The 20,855-nt window shown below is 36.0% G+C and overlaps 1 protein-coding gene across 1 annotated transcript; it reads left to right on the forward strand.

Moving 5' to 3' along the window:
• Positions 1-2,768: 2,768 nt before the first annotated feature.
• GGH (gamma-glutamyl hydrolase) lies at positions 2,769-19,244 on the forward strand. The gene is made up of 9 exons (XM_058175495.1): positions 2,769-4,705; positions 8,161-8,272; positions 9,056-9,106; positions 9,730-9,814; positions 11,462-11,600; positions 13,170-13,276; positions 14,527-14,614; positions 15,716-15,853; positions 16,441-19,244. Exons 1-9 carry the CDS (start codon positions 4,591-4,593, stop codon positions 16,560-16,562), a joined length of 957 nt encoding a protein of 318 aa, XP_058031478.1. The 5' UTR covers positions 2,769-4,590; the 3' UTR covers positions 16,563-19,244.
• The last annotated feature ends 1,611 nt before the right edge of the window (positions 19,245-20,855 follow it).

Below are 20,855 nucleotides of genomic sequence, written 5' to 3' on the forward strand. Positions count from 1 at the left end.
AAGGGCTTAAGGCATTGGGATAATATTGATGACAAACTTCCCTGGAGTGCTAGCAAACCTGCCAAAAAGCAAATCGGCCAGCCTGTGTGGCTACCAGATGAGAAGTAGAAGAACAATTAATGCAGAAGGATGCCAGAATTGGGTAACTGAACTGCATTTCCAGCAAATCTTCCCAGAGAGCCCAAGTTAGAATTCCTTGTATGGCATAGCATCAACAGATGACTCATCAATAGCCTACAAAGGGATGCTTGAACAAAAACTCACTCATTTCATCTGCATGATCCAAAATCCTAGTGGGAACAACCAGTATGGAAAACATTGAAAGTAAAAGCAAAGTCATGTACAAAAAGTTAACCTTGGCCACTTCAAGATATGTAGATTTCAATTTCCATGGTGGCTGGAAAATTCTGTGAATTGAAGTCCATACATGTTTGCCAAGGTGATATTTGCTCTCGGATAAACATACAAAGTAATTTCTTAACAGGAAAAAAAAATCAAATGACAACTAAGATAACACTTTAATGAGTAAAAACAAAAATATTCATATTTACTGCATTAAAAATACAGAAAATTCATGCTGCTGAGTTTTCTAGTCATCTTTCTAAGTATCATGCTTTCCTATTGTGATTACATTTTTTTTAGTAATCCTAAAGTTTATATTTCTGTGGGAAAGGGATTTACAAGATAAAGACTATTTTGCAAATTGTTAAATCAGCTAAAAAAAGGCAAATATTTTAAAGTTGTAAGCATAAGATCTTTCCGTGCAGCAAACTTACAAGAACAATGGGATTTAGCATACATAAAATCATACTATCAATAAATTGGTTAACTCAATAATGATGAGTATTATACTGTATTTTTTTATTTGTCTATTGCAGTTCTACTATGCAATTTGCATTTTTATAAAAGTTACAGAAACTTTAAAAACTATTAACATATAATAAAGTGTTAATAATCTAAAGCCTTTTATAAAGCCTTGTAATAAATGTCTTTTATTCAGTAAGTTTTGGATTATATTCATACAGTATTGAATATCTTCCAACTAGATGAGGAAAGAACTTTGAATTCTTCCAGTTATGCTTCTCATTTCACAATTGCCCTAAATGGCTATTGTCATTTGTTCAGCATACAAGTTCCTATGTGTGCAGTACATTCCTATGTAATATGTCTCTCTGTGTGTAAAATAATATTTGAAAATCATTCAACATCCTATGTTTGCACACTATGTAAACTATTAACAGCCCCAGCCAGTTAATAGTTGACATGGGAAAGTGTATCATTCTGACTGACTCAAATCTTATTTATGCCTCCAATTTCTGATTTGCAATGGTCATGAGGCCTCATTATGCATTCATTCCTAATGTAACAGCTCAGAGAGAATGACTCTTTATATTTCAGCAGTTTTGACCTGTGACTGTAGGGTTCCAAGGACAATGGCAATTTTCTGGAAGTTGTTTGTGGCATTATGAACATGGATAATTGGCAGTCCCAAAGCTGATCTTAATCACATTGTCTTGCTTGTCCCTACTGCATGTATTTATTAAATTCAAGGCCACCCAATTGCAGATAATTCTGTGCAGCTTACAGTTTAAAAAGTAAGAAAACCATAAAGTAGGGAAAAAAGAACTAAGGATATCCAGAAGTACATACAGTACAGTAGGAAACAAGCAGAAACTAATTTTTTTTTTATTTGCATTTATATCCCGTCCTTCTCCGAAGACTCAGGGCGGCTTACACTATGTCAAGCAATAGTCTTCATCCATTTGTATATTATATACAATTTGTATATTATATACAAAGTCAACTTTTATTGCCCCCAACAATCTGGGTCCTCATTTTACCTACCTTATAAAGGATTGAAGGCTGAGTCAACCTTGGGCCTGGTGGGACTTGAACTTGCAGTAATTGCAAGCAGCTGTGTTAATAACAGACAAACTTAGTCTGCTGAGCCACCAGAGGCCCAATGTTTCAGATACTATTGTTAATTTTTTTTCCCCCAAAGAACAGATTTGTAGTTTTTAAGCCACACAAACCCATAATATATAAATTTATGTATGATTCTCTCTCTCACATGACAACCAGGATATGATTCAGGATGGCATATCCCTAGAATTTTATTTATTTATTTGTCATTCGTATATAAGATAACAGGTAAAAGTTTAAACATAATTTGGATGCATGATAAGAGTAAGTAAAAAGGAATATTAGGACAGGGATGATAGGCACGCAGGTGCACTTATGCACACCCCTTACAGACCTCGTAGGAATGGGGTCCCATTCCTAAGAGTTTCCTAATAAGAGATTCCTAATGAGAATGCGAAGTCTGAGCTGCCAAAATCTGTATACAGCAATAGCACTTATATACTACTTCAGAGTGATTTATAGCCCTCTCTAACCAGTTTACAGAGTCAACATATTTCCCCCAACAATCTGTGTCTTCATTTTACCTTACCTTGGAAGGATGGAAGGCTGAATCAACCTTCCTATCGTTAGATGGCAACACAAAGACTCAGAAAACAAACTTGTTTTGCAGCCTAAAAGAGATTATTCTGGGGAAGGACATCTAGGCTGCTGCTTTAACGTGCTTTCCTATAATCCATATAATGGTATAAAAGTATATTGGCATAATTTGCTTTATCCCAATAGGTGAAATCTAATCTGTCCACGTAATAAGGTCAGTAAAGAGTGTTCTGGGTCAACTTAAGCAAAGTAGATTTCTGCTATTGGGGGAAGGGGAATGGGGGATGGGGAAATCCTAATTCATCCTATGGATCAGGTGCTGTAGCTCCTATATACCCAAAGATTATTGCATGTTTCTCTGTCTTGTGCAGTTGTTCACTCTTGGTACTTCATGTTTCTCCTTCTTCTTCTTCTGCTACATCATCATCACTGGTTGTGATTTTAGCAAGGCTTGAATTTGCAGAAGATGAAACACAACCATTTTAACACTGGAACAAACAGAAATGGAATTAGATGGCCCACTTTTTAGAGTAGGAGGAAGGGCTGGGTTATAAGAGGATGTCCTTAAAAGAATGATTGGTGGGCATCATCAAACTTATATTAAGGGACATATGGATGTGGAGAATATATGTAGCCCAGGATGAATTTTTAGGTTCTTGCTGTTCTTTCCACTTGCTTTTCTTTTCACACATTTTTCACTGCCAGACTAAATCACAGCATTAGTGAATGGGGGAATGGAATTTTCAGACTATTTATATGTGGTAGCTTACCCTACCAACCTTGACTAGGATATTGCTACTTCTGATTGCCCTTGAAGTGGAATATTCTTTTTTCCTTAATTGTTCCTGCTTATCTAGGTGCTGGTTAATAAAGATGTGATGAGGAAAGATGTGCTGAGAGCTTATTTATTTGATTTTGGGTTGGTCCCTATTTTATTTATTATAGGCGGAGCTTATTTCAGTGGGTATGTTAATGATTTATTCGAGTGCCAACCTCTGGGAATTTTCTTACAGTTTTGTATCTGATCTAAAATGTTTAGAATTTCCCAAATTAAACTGCTTTTGAATTTTTATGTTGGGAACTTGGTGAATTTTTTGTTATGTTTTTTAAATGACTTCCTCTTCCAGTCTTCTATCTTTAAGATACATCCCACGTCCCTATGCACCAATGATGTTACAACATCTGATAATGAAATTCCTGCAAGAAGGAAAGGAAGCCCAGAGAACACAAGAATGCTGTGTATGGAGATACCATCATCCAGTATAGCAATTCAGCAAGAACTGAAGGAGGCTTCTAGTAGTTCTGAAAGTTTACTGCCTTATTATGTATCATCCTACACTTAAAACACATGTTCATGAACACAGAGTTTGTCATTGTGGAGGTGTTTAATTCCAACCTTTCAAAAATGTTAGTTTACTACATATTCTGTGTGTGAAATCCATATCTAACCTAGATAGGGATCCCTTCTCTATTCATTTAAATTTAAACATTATGCACATTAATGAGAGGTCTACCTAAATATATTAAGTAATGCACACATTCTTGTACTGCACGTAAACCTATTTAGGAATCTATTCTAAAGGTTGTACTACTATTATTTATTACTACTTTTACCCTTTACTTTTTTACTTATTACTTATCACCACTAATTTTATTAATCTTTTCTGTTTGTTTGTCCACTTTTATTAGTCTGCACTCTATTAACAGCCGTTAACTCTCGATGTTTGTATACTTAAACTATGATCAAATAACCTATTGCGATACCATTTATATAATCAATTTTGAAGATAGTTGTTTGGAACTTTTTCTTAATTTTCACTTATTTCCTTACTTCTTGAGCGGGCAGAAAAATCCATTCCCCAAATACGTTTTTTGAAGCTCCCTAACACCCAAACCAATCTTTCATTGATTCAAAACAACTTTCTCTGAGAAGTAAAAAAATGAGAGTTCTAGACGGAAGGCGAAAAGACCACTTCCCTCTAGACTACATTTCCCAGCATGCCATTGGTGGCGGAGAGACATCACAAGTGGGAGGGGTTGCCAAAGCTGGCTCGCGTCTGGCTGTAGGAGCGGCTTTGCAGAGCGGGCTTATTCCGCGAGAACTGAGCTGCATTCAAGTGAGTTGGGCGAATGCCAGCCATGGCGAGTGGGCTGCAAATTCGTGGGGCTTGGGGGCTTCTCGCCTTCTGCTGCTGCTCCGCGGTCTCCTTTGTGTTGCGGAGTGAGAACGAGCGACCGATTATTGGTAAGTAGAAGGACGTTGATATTGCAGGAGCAGCGAAGCTGACAGTTAGCCATCCAGGATTTCAGTGCTTTCAGCGTTGAGAAAGAGAAAGAGTAGGGAGGGGGGAGGAGCGGGAAGGGGAGACGGTGAGAGAAAGACTATATAGTCTTCGTTGGGGCTATGTGGCTCAAATGACTGTATGACTAACTTTGTTGCTTGTATCCTTACGATTTATATTGATATTGATTGTTTCCTGATTGCTTATTTGTACCCTATGACTATCATTAAGTGTTGTACCTTATGATACTTGATCGTATCTTTTCTTTTATGTACACTGGGAGCATATGAGCCAAGACAAACTCCTTGTGTGTCCAATCACACTTGGCCAATGAAAAATCTATTCTATTCTATTCTTAACAGTGATTTTTCCTTTGGTTGCCTTTAACCTTACTTCAGCTAGTAAATTTATTCCTCCCACTGAAATCCGTTTCATTGGCTTCTTGGAAAAGTGCATAAGGCGTGAATAGGAAGTCTGGACAGAATAAATGTGTTTTTGTTCTATCTGTTTTCCCCTGTTGTGCCAATATTAAATAAAGGAAATACAACCTCAGAACAATGTAGTTGGAGGTAGGTTAGACTACTGAGAGGTTTTTTTAAAATAATTAGTTAAGATGAAACAATACATAATGAAATAATGAAATGAAATTTTTGTGATTCAGTCTTGAAAATCCCTTTGAGTGATAAAAAATGCACCTTTATTGAAATATTTAGAGCATATCAGAGACATCAATATACAAAGTACACTGCTAGAAAGAACAGTAGAAAGGAAAAGCAATGGGAGATGGCCCAGAGACAGTTGGAGCAGCAATATACATAACTAGATTGCTCAAAGTTATGAAGAACATGCAAAAATGACAAAAATAATTATCAGTAGATAATACCAATCATTGACCTTCTAGAATGAGAAGGCATTTGGATTGATCTGACTAAATTGATCCAAAACTATTTCATTGTCCAAATATTTTGTTTCCAATTTTACATCATCAAATGCTTTTTGGGATCTTGACGAGGAACATAATGGGATAGTGATAAATGGCAAATTAAGATTTGCAGCTTGCAACCAAAGGCCTGAAATAAATATATGAATGCATGGCAGCTATAAAGACATTGATCTACAACTCAAGACCAATAATAAAAAAGTAAACAATACCCCAATCAAGAACTACTGACATTGACTAACAATCTAACAGTAAATAACAACCTAATCAAGGAACAACTCCCATCAACATTGACAGGGCAAGCCACTAATATTTAAATATAAGAGCAAACCGTACTCCTTTCTAACATTGATGATGTTATCTAGTTTGGGTAATGAAACATCTGCAAGAAAATCAAGCTCAGACAGCATCAAGGACCCTACAAATTAAGTTTTGGAGCTCAAGTACAAAGTGATTTTTGTAAAACATTTTATAACATGATACAAAACATCAGTTCATTTCGATATTGTATTATATTTCTACAAATCAACCCTGTTGCTCTTCAAATATTTTGAACTATAATCACAATATTTTGACAGTGCCTGAGAATTATGGAAGTTGTAATTAATACATCTATTGTATTGGCTCCTATTGTGTTGACATCAAATATATGACATAGATAGGGATGCGGTGGCTCAGGGGCTAGGACATTGAGCTTGTTGATCGAAAGGTCGGCAGCTCAGCGGTTCGAATCCCTAGTGCTGCCGTGCAACAGGGTGAGCTCCCGTTACTTGTCCTAGCTTCTGCAAACCTAGCAGTTTCGAAAGCACATAAAAATGCAAGTAGAAAAAATAGGGACCACCTTTGGTGGGAAGGTAACAGCGTTCCGTGCATCTTTGGTGTTGAGTCATGCCAGCCACATGACCATGGAGACGTCTTCGGACAGCGCTGGCTCTTCGGCTTTGAAACGGAGATGAGCACTGTCCCCTAGAGTCGGCAACAACTAGCATGTATGTGCGAGGGGAACCTTTACATTTATATGACATAGATAGTATAACAAAGTATTATATACTGTTGATTTTTAGTAGAGATACCCTCGACTTACAACAATGTGTTTAGTGACCGTTCAAAGTTACAATGGCACTGAAAAAAGTGACTTATGACCTTATAACATTCCCATGGTCACATGATCAAAATTCAGACATTTGACAACTGACTCATATTTGTACAGTTGCATTGTCCTAGGGTCATGTGATCACATTTTGTGACCGTCTCACAAGCAAAATCAATGAAAAAGCCAGATTCACTTAACAGCTGTGTTACTAACAACAATTACTGTGATTCATTTAACAACTCTGGCAAGAAAGATCATAAAATGGACAAAACTCACTTAACAACTTTCTTACTTAGCAGCCGAACATTTGGGCTCAATTGTGGTCGTAAGTCGAGGACTACCTGTATCAGTTTAAAGTGGATTTATAAAATTATTAGTGATTTTAAACTCTTCCTATTTAAAGTTGCTATTTTATTTCTTCTTACTTTACTGTGTCACTGAAATCTTGGAACGAAGAAGTGTCAGATCCAGCATTTAGTGAAGGGCTGTTGAGCTGGTATTTTGGAGTGTTTGACCACATGACTCTTTCTAATGGTTGTGCAATGGATCATGCTGTGATATTGCATAATTTACTGGAAAATATTGAAAGGATTCCACCTTGTTCTGGTACACACCCTAACTAAAATAAATAAGAGTGTTCAGTTTCTTTCCTAGAAGCAAACATGTATCACAAATGGTAAAATAATTACCGAACTCTGCTTTCTTTATACTAAATTTTGAAGAGCTAAGCTACTCAAAGATAAAGGCATTTCATATTTAAACAAGCTAGATTTCTTTAAAAAAAGTATTTAAAAGTGGTCTGACTAAAGTTTCTAGAACTCCAGTCAGCATAACCCAGATGACCACCCTGGCTGGGAATTAAAAGCGGTAGTCCAAAAGATTGGAAAAGCACCAAGCTGAAGCCTGAACCACAGCATGAAATTCTTGTCTTAAAATGGTCCTTTGTTTTATGCTATGCATTCCACTGCTCACCTCTAAAAGAAATAGTTTGATGTATGTGTGTTATAGACTCATATTCTCTGTCTTTGTTAAATCCATTTCACATTTCTCATATGGAAAGTTTCAGGGTAACGTGTTTGTCATTTTGTCACTTTCTTGATTTTGCATAATTTCACTAAAATGCTGTTTTGAATAGCAAATTATAGTGATATGGCTTTGTCAGGTAGCTACAGATATGTTCTCAAGTCTCTGTAGAAATGTGACTTTCCTATTGCACAACATGTGATGCTGAGATAGATTTATTCTTGAAAGGATTCAGACAATTATTGAATACTGTGAAATATATCAATTAGTACAGCTTGCTAATTTATCATCAGCCTCTATGTACTAGTCTTAGAGTGGCACAAATATGTAATATACATTCTCTCTTTTTCTGGACGGTTTAGGAATATTAGCTCAGGAAACTTTTGAAACTTTTCAGAAATTTGGAAGTTCTTATATTGCTGCTTCTTATGTGAAATTCATCGAATCAGCTGGAGCCAGAGTAATACCAGTAAGGTAAGCAGCTAAGAACTATCTGCTCCCATGATATGCCAGTCATAAAGAACATATAATTAAATTAGTCTTCAAGATACCATGTGGTACTGAATAATATCGTACAGAAACGTACTTAGGACTTAATATTCAATGTTGCGGAATTAGAAGCAGCTGTTGTGAATAAGCTGCTTAAGAACTGTAATATCAGTCCTCAGGGCTGGAATTAAATACTGTAATATTTCCTGGTGTGATCACACTCACATATGATGTCATGTGTAGTCATTAGAGTCTTGAATTAGGAATGAGGATGTCTACATTCAAATTACTATTCAGAAACTCACCATGGTGAAATCCAATGTGGTTAGTGGTTAAGATGGTGGACCAAGATTGGGGAAACCCAATCATTATCTCTCAGATTGTTCTGAAGATAAGATGGAAAATCCAGGAGTAGTCATATATGCTGCCTTGGAGATTCTTGGAGGGAAAAGTTGCCATCACAATAATCCCATTAAAAATATTACAATAAAATACCAATAAAAATTATTAGTATCCCAAAGCGATTCAGTGATCAGTTTGGATTCAGGGTTTCTCCATCATAATCCATATGTGTAGTTCATTTCACTTTCTAGTCAATCTACTGTTAGAAGGATAGTAAATTTTATTTTGAGTAGTTGATTCATATAAAGTAACCATTCTGGTATTACTAAAGATGAATTTTATTTGCATTTAGTGACTAAGACAATTCTAAGCTAACATTGGAATGATACATACTTACGCTAGAAATTTTCATTTTAATTATTATAGATTGCATCGTTCCAATGAAGAGTATGATGAGATATTCCATTCTATAAATGGGTAAGTATACCAGTAAGTTAATTATAGTGGAAGGACAATCAGGATATCGAAATAATATTGAAGATCTTGATTTTAGTTTCCAACCAGGAAAATTCATAGGATGATTATTATAGAGAAGAGCCTACCTTGTAAGAAACAAAATTTGAGAAAATTTGTAAAGTACTTGATAAATAAAAAAGTTACTCAGAATAATAAATTGTAGCAATGCAAACACATCAGTGAACCTTTGCAACATTTTAATGATGCAGGAAGTTTGGAAGTGTGATCTTTGGAGGACTGAATGCTGCTTAGCCCAAAGTTAAATACATGTCCAGAATGGTGGTTTATCTGTTTCGCTGGTTTTTTTAATAAATGTAACATTGATTGTTCTTGAAAAATATTCTAGTTTGCATTTAAAGTAAGTGCAGACTAGAATTGCGAAGACCTTTTAGACATTGGATTTTTAGAGCAATAAACTTAAACTGTAGAGTTATTGAAGAAGCAGCTGAAATAAAACCTAAATTGCACTTATTGGTAGTTTGTTGTATATATATTAAAACTACTTCCTTTATAACCTTCATTTAACTGAGATCAGCTGGGACATTGTTCTTGATAATAAAATTGTTATAACCATATTTTCTTAGAATACTTTTTCCAGGAGGTGGTGTTGATCTTGAAACTTCAGAATTTTCCAGAGTGGCTAAGATATTCTATACAAAAGCACTAGAGGTAAGTGTTTTAGCATTCAAGTCAACTGCATTAATGTTTGAGACATGAAGGCTATAGGTGATTCATGTTTATACATTTTTTAGTTTGCATAACCTTGTCAAAGAGGTATAGTCAATACAGATGTGTGTGCTTCAACTGATATAACTATGGTGTAAAACAGGATTATCTTGATGAGTGTGTGATACATGTAAATTAAAAATTTTCCCTACTGGTTCTGTGGGCGTGGCTTAATTGGTGGGCGTGGCTTGGTGGTCAGATGACTGGGTAAGCGTGGTCAATAACAATAAATAATAAAAATAATAAACAAAGTATACAAAACAATAAGAGGTACCAAAAACCAAGTTTCACACTTTACACACACACAACACAACACAACCGACTCACACACAGTGTAAAAGCAGCTGCACTTAACCAAAAATGGCCCCTGCAACAAGCAGGAACCTCACACAGCCACAAAAAGCTCAAAAACCAACATTCATACTTTACATACACACACATAATACAACACAACACAACTGACTCACACACAATCATCACAGTGCCTCATCGCAGCCCAGAACCTCTTAAAAGGAGGTTTTCTACAAGCTCTTCGGCTGAAGAGCTTGTAGAAAACATGTTTTTAAAGGTTCTGGTGATGAGGAACTCAGCTGGGATCACCAGAGGAGCCTTTTAAAACCTTTTTTTCCCCAACCTGTTCGGCTGAAGAGGTTGTTTGAAAAAAAGAGTTTAAAGGGTTCTGACGATCTCAGCTGAGCCACGGGATCATCAAAAGCTTTTTTTTTACTTTTAAAAGCATGAAGAAAAGATGCTTTTAAAAGTAAAAAAAAAACACCTCTGATGATGGCGTGGCTCAGCAGAGGCAGTGGGCAGGGCCAGGGATTTTTGCTACCGGTTCTCCAAACCACCCGCCGCCATCGCTATCGGATCGGGCAAGCCGGTCCAAACCGGGAGCATTTCACCCCTGGTTCTGATAGATGCATTTCAAAAATAAATCCTATTCTCTTAAAATGGCATATTAAATTCTCTTTAACCATAGCCTCTTTTTAGCCTATTAGTTTAATCACTGAATGGAACACTGCGTGCAGGATTTGGATGAATCAATGCTTATGTTCCTGCTAATTATAAACAACTGGACATTGATTTTTGAAAAGAAAATATGTCAATTCAATTAACAAAATCTACTTGTGGAATGATTGCCCACAATCATCTGTTCTGTTCTCAAAGCTATAGTTAATTGTGTTAATATAATTTTGCTTGTTTGGTTGATTTTTGAATTTTTGAATTTTGGTTGAATGTTGTACCTTGATGAACGTATCTTTTCTTTTATGTACACTGAGAGCATATGCACCAAGACAAATTCCTTGTGTGTCCAATCACACTTGGCCAATAAAAAATTCTATTCTATTCTATTCTATTTATATTCCCCCTTTTCTCTAGTTGCTCAGGGAAAAATATTCTCCATCAAGTCTAGACTGCTTTGTCTTTTTAATGGAGAATGAAAGTTTTCATACCTGGATGGTTTTGGAGGTCAAATATAGTTCTGATGTGATGACTGCTGATTGGAATTGTGGGTGTTAATTCAAAACAGTGCCTAGTCTAGTTTTTGTGTATTAATCTAGGCATTTTTTTCCCATTGCCATTTTCCAGGCCAATGACCGAAAAGATTATTTTCCCATATGGGGGACGTGCCTGGGACACCAGTTGCTCACCTATCTCACGAGTGGAGAAAATTTGCTCGTTCGGACAAATACAGATGGCTTCATAATGCCACTGAATTTTACTAAAGGTGAAAATTTACAAGTTTTAGGCAATAGAACATGGTCTAAGTTCTGATGGGGATCATAGAATTGATGCTTTAATGAATTCTGAAGCTCAGTGAAGTAGTAGTTTGAGGAGTGCAGGACACACGACAGTTAACTTGTTCCCCTCGGTAGGCGAACAGAATAGCCGCATTTTCTCAACTGTTTGTAGTAAAAATTCAATAAGTATTCTTGACAGAACTCAGCATATTCAATATTTTTTTCTAATAATGTAACATTTTCAGAGGTAAAGACGTATTTGTAGTTTGGTAGATCAGTGTCTTTCTGTTTCTATCTTGTGGCTAGGTCCTGAATCTAGTCCAGATCTAGTGCAGCTCAAAAGTACTCAGCCTCTATGCTGATAATGTCTTTTTGCTATAGTAACAGAAGTTTCTGCTTGTTCAGAATAGAAAGAGGAAAAGGCACTTATTCCATCTAATGACAGCAGGACTGAGTTAGGAATAATGCAGTGTAATTCCTAGCTCCCTATAGTGATACTTATTTCTTCAGAAATATGTGAGTTATCATTTTCTTGATTAAATTGAAATGCTGTTTATAAGGAATTGTTTTAAAATATGTGTGAAAGAAAATGTTGTTGTTAGTTCCCCATGGACAATGTTCCTCCAGGCCTTCCTGTCTTCTACCACCCTCTGCAGTCCATTTAAACTCACGCCTACTGCTTCAGTGAATCCATCCAGCCACCTTGTTCTCTGTTGTCCCTTTCTTTTGTCCTCAATCTTTCCCAGCATCAGGCTCTTCTTCAGTGAGTCCTTCCTTCTCATTAGGTGGCCAAAGTATTTCAGTTTCATCTTCAGGATCTGGCCTTCTAAAGAGCAGTCAGGATTGATCTCCTCTAGGACTGACCGGTTTAATCGCCTTGCAGACCAACGGACTCGCAGGAGTCTTCTCCAGCACCATAGTTCAAAGGCCTCATTCTTTAGTGCTTAGCTTTTCTTATGGTCCAACTTTCACATCCATACATTGCAACTGGGAAAACCATAGTCTTGACTATATGCACTTTTATTGGCAGGGTGATGTCTCTGCTTTTTAGTGAGCTATCTAGATTAAAGACAATATATTTGAATAATCATGACACTGATACTTTCAGTGTATAAAATCTGAATAAGGAATAAGAAAATGTAGAGTCCCATTCAGGCTCTCATTATCTATCAATCATTATTTATCACTATCTTCATATGTGAGCATGTCATATAAATCCCTCTGGATTGGTTATTGGGCATAATCAAAGCATTTGGCACAAATCTTTGCAGCAGAAGGTTTAAGTGGCCATCTGCCCAAGAAGGACAGAGGCTTGACTTAGGTCTCCAGTCCAAATCTGAGATAGCAAAAGAGTGCCCAGCAGTCAGTTGGCAATATTAGTTGACACAAGTCAATAAAGCATACGGTAAGATTGCATTTTGACTTAGCAAATTGGTGAATATAATGTCTGTGGTTTACAAATTGTGGTATGTAGCCTAGCCTAGAATTTGAAGCCAATCATTGCTCTTCTTGATGTTGATGAGTGGTGTTTCATTTTGTTTTGCTTTTGGCATAAGCTTCAAACCACAGTAAGATGTTCCACGATTTTCCTGAAGAGATATATGAACTGTTGGCTTCAGAGCCTGTATCTTCACACTTTCATTTCTGGAGCCTATCCATGCAGGTAATTTCTTGTCAATTGCGGTCAAAGACCAGCATAAGGAGGGTGGGGTACCAGGAATTTAAAAACATAAAAACTATAAATGCAAAAATAAAATTACATAAAAAACTAAAGAAAAAATATAAAAAAGTCTAAAAGGAGGGGTAGGTGCAATAAATGGGCATAAAAAAGCCTGGCAAAGTAAATTTATCATAGAATTACAATAATTCTATAATAATGGTCTAGCTCAGGAGTGTCAAACTCATGTTGTCATGGCGTCATCACATGACGTATTGGGATTTCTTTCTCTTTCTCTAAACCGGGCGGGGGTGGAGCTAGCATGTGACACATCCGGCCCATGGGGTGCGAGTTTGACACCCCTGGTCTAGCTGCTCATTAAATCTGATTTGTGGCACGTGTCTGACATAGTTTTAAGTGTGAAGAATATGGCACCATTGTATGTTGTATCAGGATTGGTATCTGAGGAAGCAGAGAGGTGTAGCATTGTCTTGTATCTTCAGTATGTATGCAATAATGGCCAAATGAGGCTAGTATGAATATCTCTGTAATATAAGTACTGTAGAAGTACATATTCTATGGTTTTTATATGTCCAGAGTCACACAGATGTTGTCTTTCTGGGTAGGGAATCTTCCTGTATTAGTTTTCAAGTACAGCTGAGGAGAAGGCCTGACATTTTGTCAGAATAAAAGCCCTTAGGTGGTTAGGTACTTAAAAATTGATTAAATATGCCATGGGGAAGGCAGATTACCTGTAGGGCTCATAGTTAATAAAGGTTGGGAACCTGGCTAGGTCCAATTGGTTCTATGTGTCTAATAAATGCTGTTTAATGAGAGCTTTGGCCTGATCATATCCCATGCTGAATAGAAGGAAAGAATCCCAATGATATTTTAGTTGTCATTGGTTTTTTCCCCCCCATGTGAACTGAAAATCATCCCTCATTTGAGCAAGACCAAGAGTGAGAAAGAGTAGTCTACCTAGTAGTTGAGTATGGTTGCCCACACTCTAGCCTCTAATTTCATGAGACCTTTCTCTGGTCTCAAGGTGCATTAGAGAGACATTAGGTGGGTTAAGGGGCCAAACTTAGGAATTTGGACTGAATAAGTTCTAATAGTGCAAAGTTGGAAAAGGGATCCACCTGGGCACCAAAGAAAATTTGTGATATTGGCTTGTCCTTATTAAAATGATGCAGATAAAAAATGTCCCCTTTTAAAAATTAGTTTAAATCATGGTTACCTTTTCTTTTTTTTTACAGAATTACACAAAAAATGAGAAATTGCGCAACTTTTATAAGATCTTAACAACTAATTTTCATAATGTGGAGTTCATATCCACCATGGAAGGTAATAATCTAACCTCTGAATGCTGTCTATAATTAAAAATTGTAGCTACTGCATGGGCAGCCTATTAGTGAAGTCCAGTACAGTTTTTGCACTGACAAAATGGTGGAATAGGTTTTCTCTTTCTTCTCTACCCTCTTCTAAACATCTGCTGAGGGTCACAGAAACTGCTATGGCCACAGTAAAGAAGCAGGACAGGCAATCCCATTTGTTCAAATAATATAACATGCATTCCAGAGGTTATTCTAGCTCTATCTTTTCCTTATCCATTTAAAACTGCAAGGTGTGTATTGTGAGGTCATTGTATTTCACTGTTCTATTTTTACAAACGAAACACAGGAGAATTAGAAAACATGCAACAGAATGATGTCATTTTATAGATTTTCCATTAGTGGAGGAAATAGGAAGGCTGAAGAAAACACGACACTGAAATTTTCTGTGGCAATCATCTATTGTTATAGATAGTATATTCTTTAGTTTTCAAATTATTGGTAGATGAAAGAGTTATCAAATTGGAATTATTGTATTGTTAATTTATGTTAGTTTAGTTAGTTAAATTATTAGTACTAGTATATATTACTATTTCTTAACTGCACTTTTAAAAGAGTTGTTGAAAGCTCAATAGGACCATAGTTTAGCAATAGAGAACTAACTCTAATACCTTTAATTAAAAATGATCATAGTTCAAGTGATCAAGTGAGCAAAGAAGCAAACTACTGCCAAAACAGACAATACTGGGATGGATGGCGCAGTGGTCTCTATATAGTCTGTATTCTAATTTTCCAAGAGTAGACCTGTTCGTCTTTACTATCAAGACTGAAAAGAGACATTGTTATGAAATATTCTGTAATAAGAATTCATTTCAGTGTATCCATTTTGACAACATAGCCTCTTAATTTAGGAAGATTTATTGAGCAGTACATTGGTTGATAATTTTAAGATTCTGCTCTTCCTATTTATTTAGCTATTAAGTTTTATTTATTAAATTTACATGCCCCCCATCTTGCCATCAAGCAACTCATAGTTTCAAGATCCTCAAATAACTGTTTCTGAAGTGGATAATTTTGGTGTTCTATGATGGTTAAGGTTGTTCTGTTTTTGTAGCTTACAAGTACCCTATTTATGGTGTCCAGTGGCATCCAGAAAAAAACCCATTTGAATGGAAAAATTCAACTGGCATTCCACATTCCTCAGCATCTATAAAAGTAACATTTTTCCTAGCTGACTTCCTTGTCAATGAAGGTAAGTAACTTTAGTAAGGGATATGAATAGAAATAATGAAATATTTCCTTAAAAAAGAGAGTGAAAAGAAAAGCATCATTACATTCTACTAGTGTTTGTACTGCAAACATGAAATTCATATTAATGGAATATTTGTTGGCAATATAGCATATTTTATATATTGTATTTTTATTATTAGACTGAATGGCTAGATATTGGGATTGCAATATTGAAAATTATACTCTTACTTCAACTACACTGAGCATAAAAGACTTATTCCACAATAACCTCTGACCAGTTGCTTGTCTTTTGTGAAAAAGCCATCCATCTTTTACCCAATATAAAGCTGAGATTTTACCAATGCTAATTTCAGCCAAATATATTTCACCTGTTCTCTTTAAATATGGTGTTTCAGAGAAGCTACAGGGAGGGTAGGATGAAAGAAAAAAAGAGCTTTTAAGTCTGGGACATATCCTCTAAACTGTAATACTCTGGAAGCTTCTGGATTATATTTAGTGTTAAGAGTCTCTAAGCATAATGTTAACAAAAGAATTGGGATAGTACAAATGATGACATGAAATAATTCATATATCTCCAATATTTTGCAGCCCGGAAGAGCAACCACCATTTTTCCTGCAAAAAGGCTGAGACTGATGCGCTGATTTATAATTTTAATCCTGTCTACACTGGGACCTTTTCATCTTTTGACCAAATGTACTTTTTTGATTAAATTTCCAGCCTGAAGAAGAACATAAGTAAATTTTAAAATGATTTGATCTTTCGTTTAAATTGATATTGCACTGTAAGGGCAAAAATTCAGATTGTGCATAGCTCTTTGTAGAACTTATCCTTTCCATTCCTTTCTGTAGAATCACTCTTTATGTTCCAAAGTGGTGAATTTGGGAGAAGCTGCTGCAGCAGCTTGAGACTAAAAGGCTTGTTGGGAAAGCCCTGTATTCCATGAACCTTGTGCAGGAATAGTTTTAAGTATCCCCAATAGCTGTTCAATTGAAGCACAAAGGATATGACCGCCCTTATGGGTTCAATAAGTAGGAATGGAGCAGCACTTGTTAGTTTGGGGGTTACAGTAAATCACACAGGATTTGACTTACCATTCTGTATTATTATGGGCTTGGCAAAGGGGGGACAAGTCCTGCAGAAGTATTTGCCTAAGCCTCAGTAGAACTCACATTGTTCTGGTCTTTATCATATCTGGAGTTCGGTAAACACTCTAGCATTATATGTGGTTTATGTTTGCATTAATTGCACATATTTCATTTGAGAAATTGCACTTAAATATTTGTGTTCATTTAAAACTCTTATTTAATGGGAAAAGTTGAAGAGGATGACTTTTTAATGTGAATGGGAGTGATGACTTTTCCTCTTTGATCAAAGAACTTCTGCTATAGTTGTTTCTGTCCATTAAGGCACAGTGTGGTATAAAAATTCTCAGGTAACCCATTTTTTAATAAAGGACGACGTTTCTTCCTGGGTGCACAAAGGAGATGGTTTTCCACATTCTGAGCCGCCTCCTGGAATGCCTTTTTAATTTCATATCTTCAACCTGCCAATTGCTCTAAAGTCCCTTCCGTTTCTTATATCTCCCTGTATCCTAGCGTGTTCTTTTAGTGTTTAGAGTAATCATCCATCCAAACAATGTTGTATTTTTTAATCCCTTTTTTGAGATTCTCTTCTTTTATACCTCTTTCTTGGAATAATGTAGCACTTTAAAAATGATTTTGCTCTTTTTTAAAAAGAAACTATTGCCACAAATTCACTGATATATCTTCTACAGGGTTTATTATTATGATACAGATAGATGATTGTTTACCTTATTAGTTTCCTCTCCCCTACATTTTAATCACCTTTTTTGCTTTCTACTTGTAATCACTTCCTGTGTGGTCCAAGCACTTTAAACTGATGTATAATGCTGTGGAGATAACTGATACTCAGTACTGATACCATCATATATGACTCTTGTAGGGATCATGAAAACTGAAGCCCTGGTATATCTGAGAGGCATCTTCTTATGGAGGCTTCAGTTAAATTTTGCTTTTGGGGCTTCAGGCAGCACTTTCCCTTATGCTTTGGCAGCTGGTAACCTCATGAGTCATGAATTATGAATGGACAGGACCAATATTTTCAGATGCACTTTTGTTGTATTTGAGGATGCTTATAAAGTTTCAGATAGCATTCTCCTCCTAAAACACATCCACTCCATTTGCCTCCCAGCCCTCTCAAAATAGAAACTCAATATTTCAGGTTGACCCAACCTGAAAGCCATAAAGTGGTTGCTTGAAAGTGACTTTCATTCCATTCCAGGATTCTATCAATCAATATCATTTGTCTAGATAAATGGTGCTTGGGGTTTTCTACTTTAAATACTGTTTCTACAAAAATTTGAAGCTCAGAGAATCCTTCTAAGATGCCATTTTATTTTAAGATAGACTAGATTTTCTCCATAAAAGGTTTTGGTTTTATTTACAATTAATGCAGTTAAGATCTGTGGTTTTTTAAAATTTGTCATAACTCTTTAATAACTAAGGTGCTAAATATGCTTAGGGGTAGTCTATGTTACCCTAAGTACTGAAATAAAACATTCCAATTTACCAAATATTAACAGGGTTTTCATATAGTACAACAAATATGCAAATTTGGAAAACTAGATCTACATTTTGATATATAAAGTATTTGTGGCTGAAATTCTTTTCTTGGGTAAAATATTATGCTAATATCATAAATACATGGGTGTCTGCCAGTATAGCCTATGGGGAGAAAAACCTCATAGATTTTTCCCCTTAGTTTTCTTTACATGAGTGAATATAAAAACCTTTCATATTAATGTGAGTTCGAGATCAGAATTTTTCAAAAATATGTAGGATTATTTTTTGTTTTCTTATAATTGCACTTTTTTGTATATGCATTTCATTAATATATTGTAATAAGCCAAAGTATCCACACCATAGCCTATGGACCAGGCCTGATCCACAAACTTCTTTCATTTGTTTTGTTGTTATTTTGCAGCCCTTCTGATTATACTGATTTACACAAAATAGATGAGGTCTTTAAAACGTGAAATAAAGGTTAATATGTTAAGTTTTGGAATGGTCTTAAAAAATTGTAATTCACCTTTATCCCCCCTCCCCCTGCCCCCCCCCCAAAAAACCTGGGATAAACCAGTAATAATATTGTGGTCCTTTGGGCTGATAAAAAACTTGGCTGAGACCAAACCTGAATGACTAAATGACAAATGTGAAATAAATGTGAATGTATTTTAAGTGTTATAGCTTAATTTAATACAATTACTCAATTTTATTCTTTCACCATATATTTGACTTTGAGCATATGGCACTGTATTCTCTGCTGAAATACGTTTATTGCTGTGTAATAAAGGAAATGCAACTTAATCATGCTTTTAAGAATGAAATGCGTATCTTTTTTCCCCTACTGTACCTTCTTAGCATGTTTCCATGTACCCTTGCTACTCCATATGGATGGTTTTGTTAAAAATGGGGAGAAGAAAAGATAGCTAATTCAGATTTTTAGAAATGGTACTTATAGCTTTCTTTCGAAAGCTGGTGCTTTTTAAAAAACAGGTACATCCTTTCAGCCAGTGGTAGGATTCAAGTAATTTAACAACCGGTTCTCTGCCCTAATGATTTCTTCTAACAACCAGTTTGCCAAACTGCTCAGAAAGTTAACAACCGGTTCTCCCGAAGTGGTGCGAACTGGCTGAATCCCACCACTGCTTTCAGCTCTTGATCTCTAGATCTCTAGAGAATGTTAAGTTTCTTTGAAAGGAAGTGATAGGTTTCAACTGTTTCAAATATTTGAAAGGCTCCGAGAGATCAGGATTTTTCACTAGCCATAAAATGTAAATCACCTAACTAAGCAATGAGGCTCAATTTTTTTCTTGTTTGCTTATTGGGTTAGAATATCTGCCTTTATTATCACCCTAAGAATGTCACATCTAAAACTATCGTACTGAGGTTTGTGTTTACTGTACACATCTAATAAGGACTAAATGTTGGAAGACAACTTCCCTTCCCATATTGGTTCTGGCTGATGGGAGCTTTAACCCAGCCAGCTGGACATCACCAAGTTACAGCACGTCTATCTAAAATAGACCTAGCCCAGACAGTGCTTGTAAAAACATGATTGGATTTATCTGAAAATCTGCTTCAATTAAGGACTGAATTATAGTGTTTTTCTGTCCTGTGTCTTTCACTGACTCCATACAAGCTGTATGATTTTATGAACAATACCTGATAAACTTTTTCTTGAATGTATTGTAACATGTTTGGCACTAGGGGGCCTGCATAACCCATGTTGTTTGATTTGTATTGGATGTGCAACCAAAGTCTGGAGCCTTTAGGCAAGGTTTGTATCAAACAAAACTTCCTCAAGATGCTCAGTCAATCTGTATGAAAAAATAAAAAAGCATAATACATACAGATATGCAGATATGCGAATTTACCCAGATATAAATGCTAGTTATGCATCTAAATCCCCTGCAGAATAATTTGGTGCAATTTTATTGGGAGTTGATCTCAGATAAGTCTGCATTAAAAATTATACTGTTTAACAAATCTTGTGATTATGGATCATGGAAGAGAAATATTAGGACAAGCTTACTAAAATAAGTAACCATGATGATACATCAGTGACTGATGACTAGTTAAGTCAAGTGGGAAAGAAAACAAAAGCAATAATGTGATTTCCTTAATTCTAAAATCTGTAAATATGTGGAGGAGCTGCTATGATGAGTTAATGTAGCAGGGAATAATACATATTTTCCCACATGAGAATTGGCGGAAGTGGTCAAAAACTTCAAGACGGGCCATGCCTACATGCTTGTAGCCCTGGCCCATTTTTTTTAACATGTGAGGTAGAGTTTTAATCATATAGTCACAGTCAGCTTTTGACACTTGCCCTGCCCCCCCAACAACAGACACCCCTGTATTCCAATTGCATTTGATTACAAAATGATTATAATACTTTGGCCAGCTAATGAGAAAGAAGG

Source organism: Ahaetulla prasina, chromosome 3 (genome assembly GCF_028640845.1).
Source record: "Ahaetulla prasina isolate Xishuangbanna chromosome 3, ASM2864084v1, whole genome shotgun sequence".
Classification (NCBI taxonomy): domain Eukaryota; kingdom Metazoa; phylum Chordata; class Lepidosauria; order Squamata; family Colubridae; genus Ahaetulla; species Ahaetulla prasina.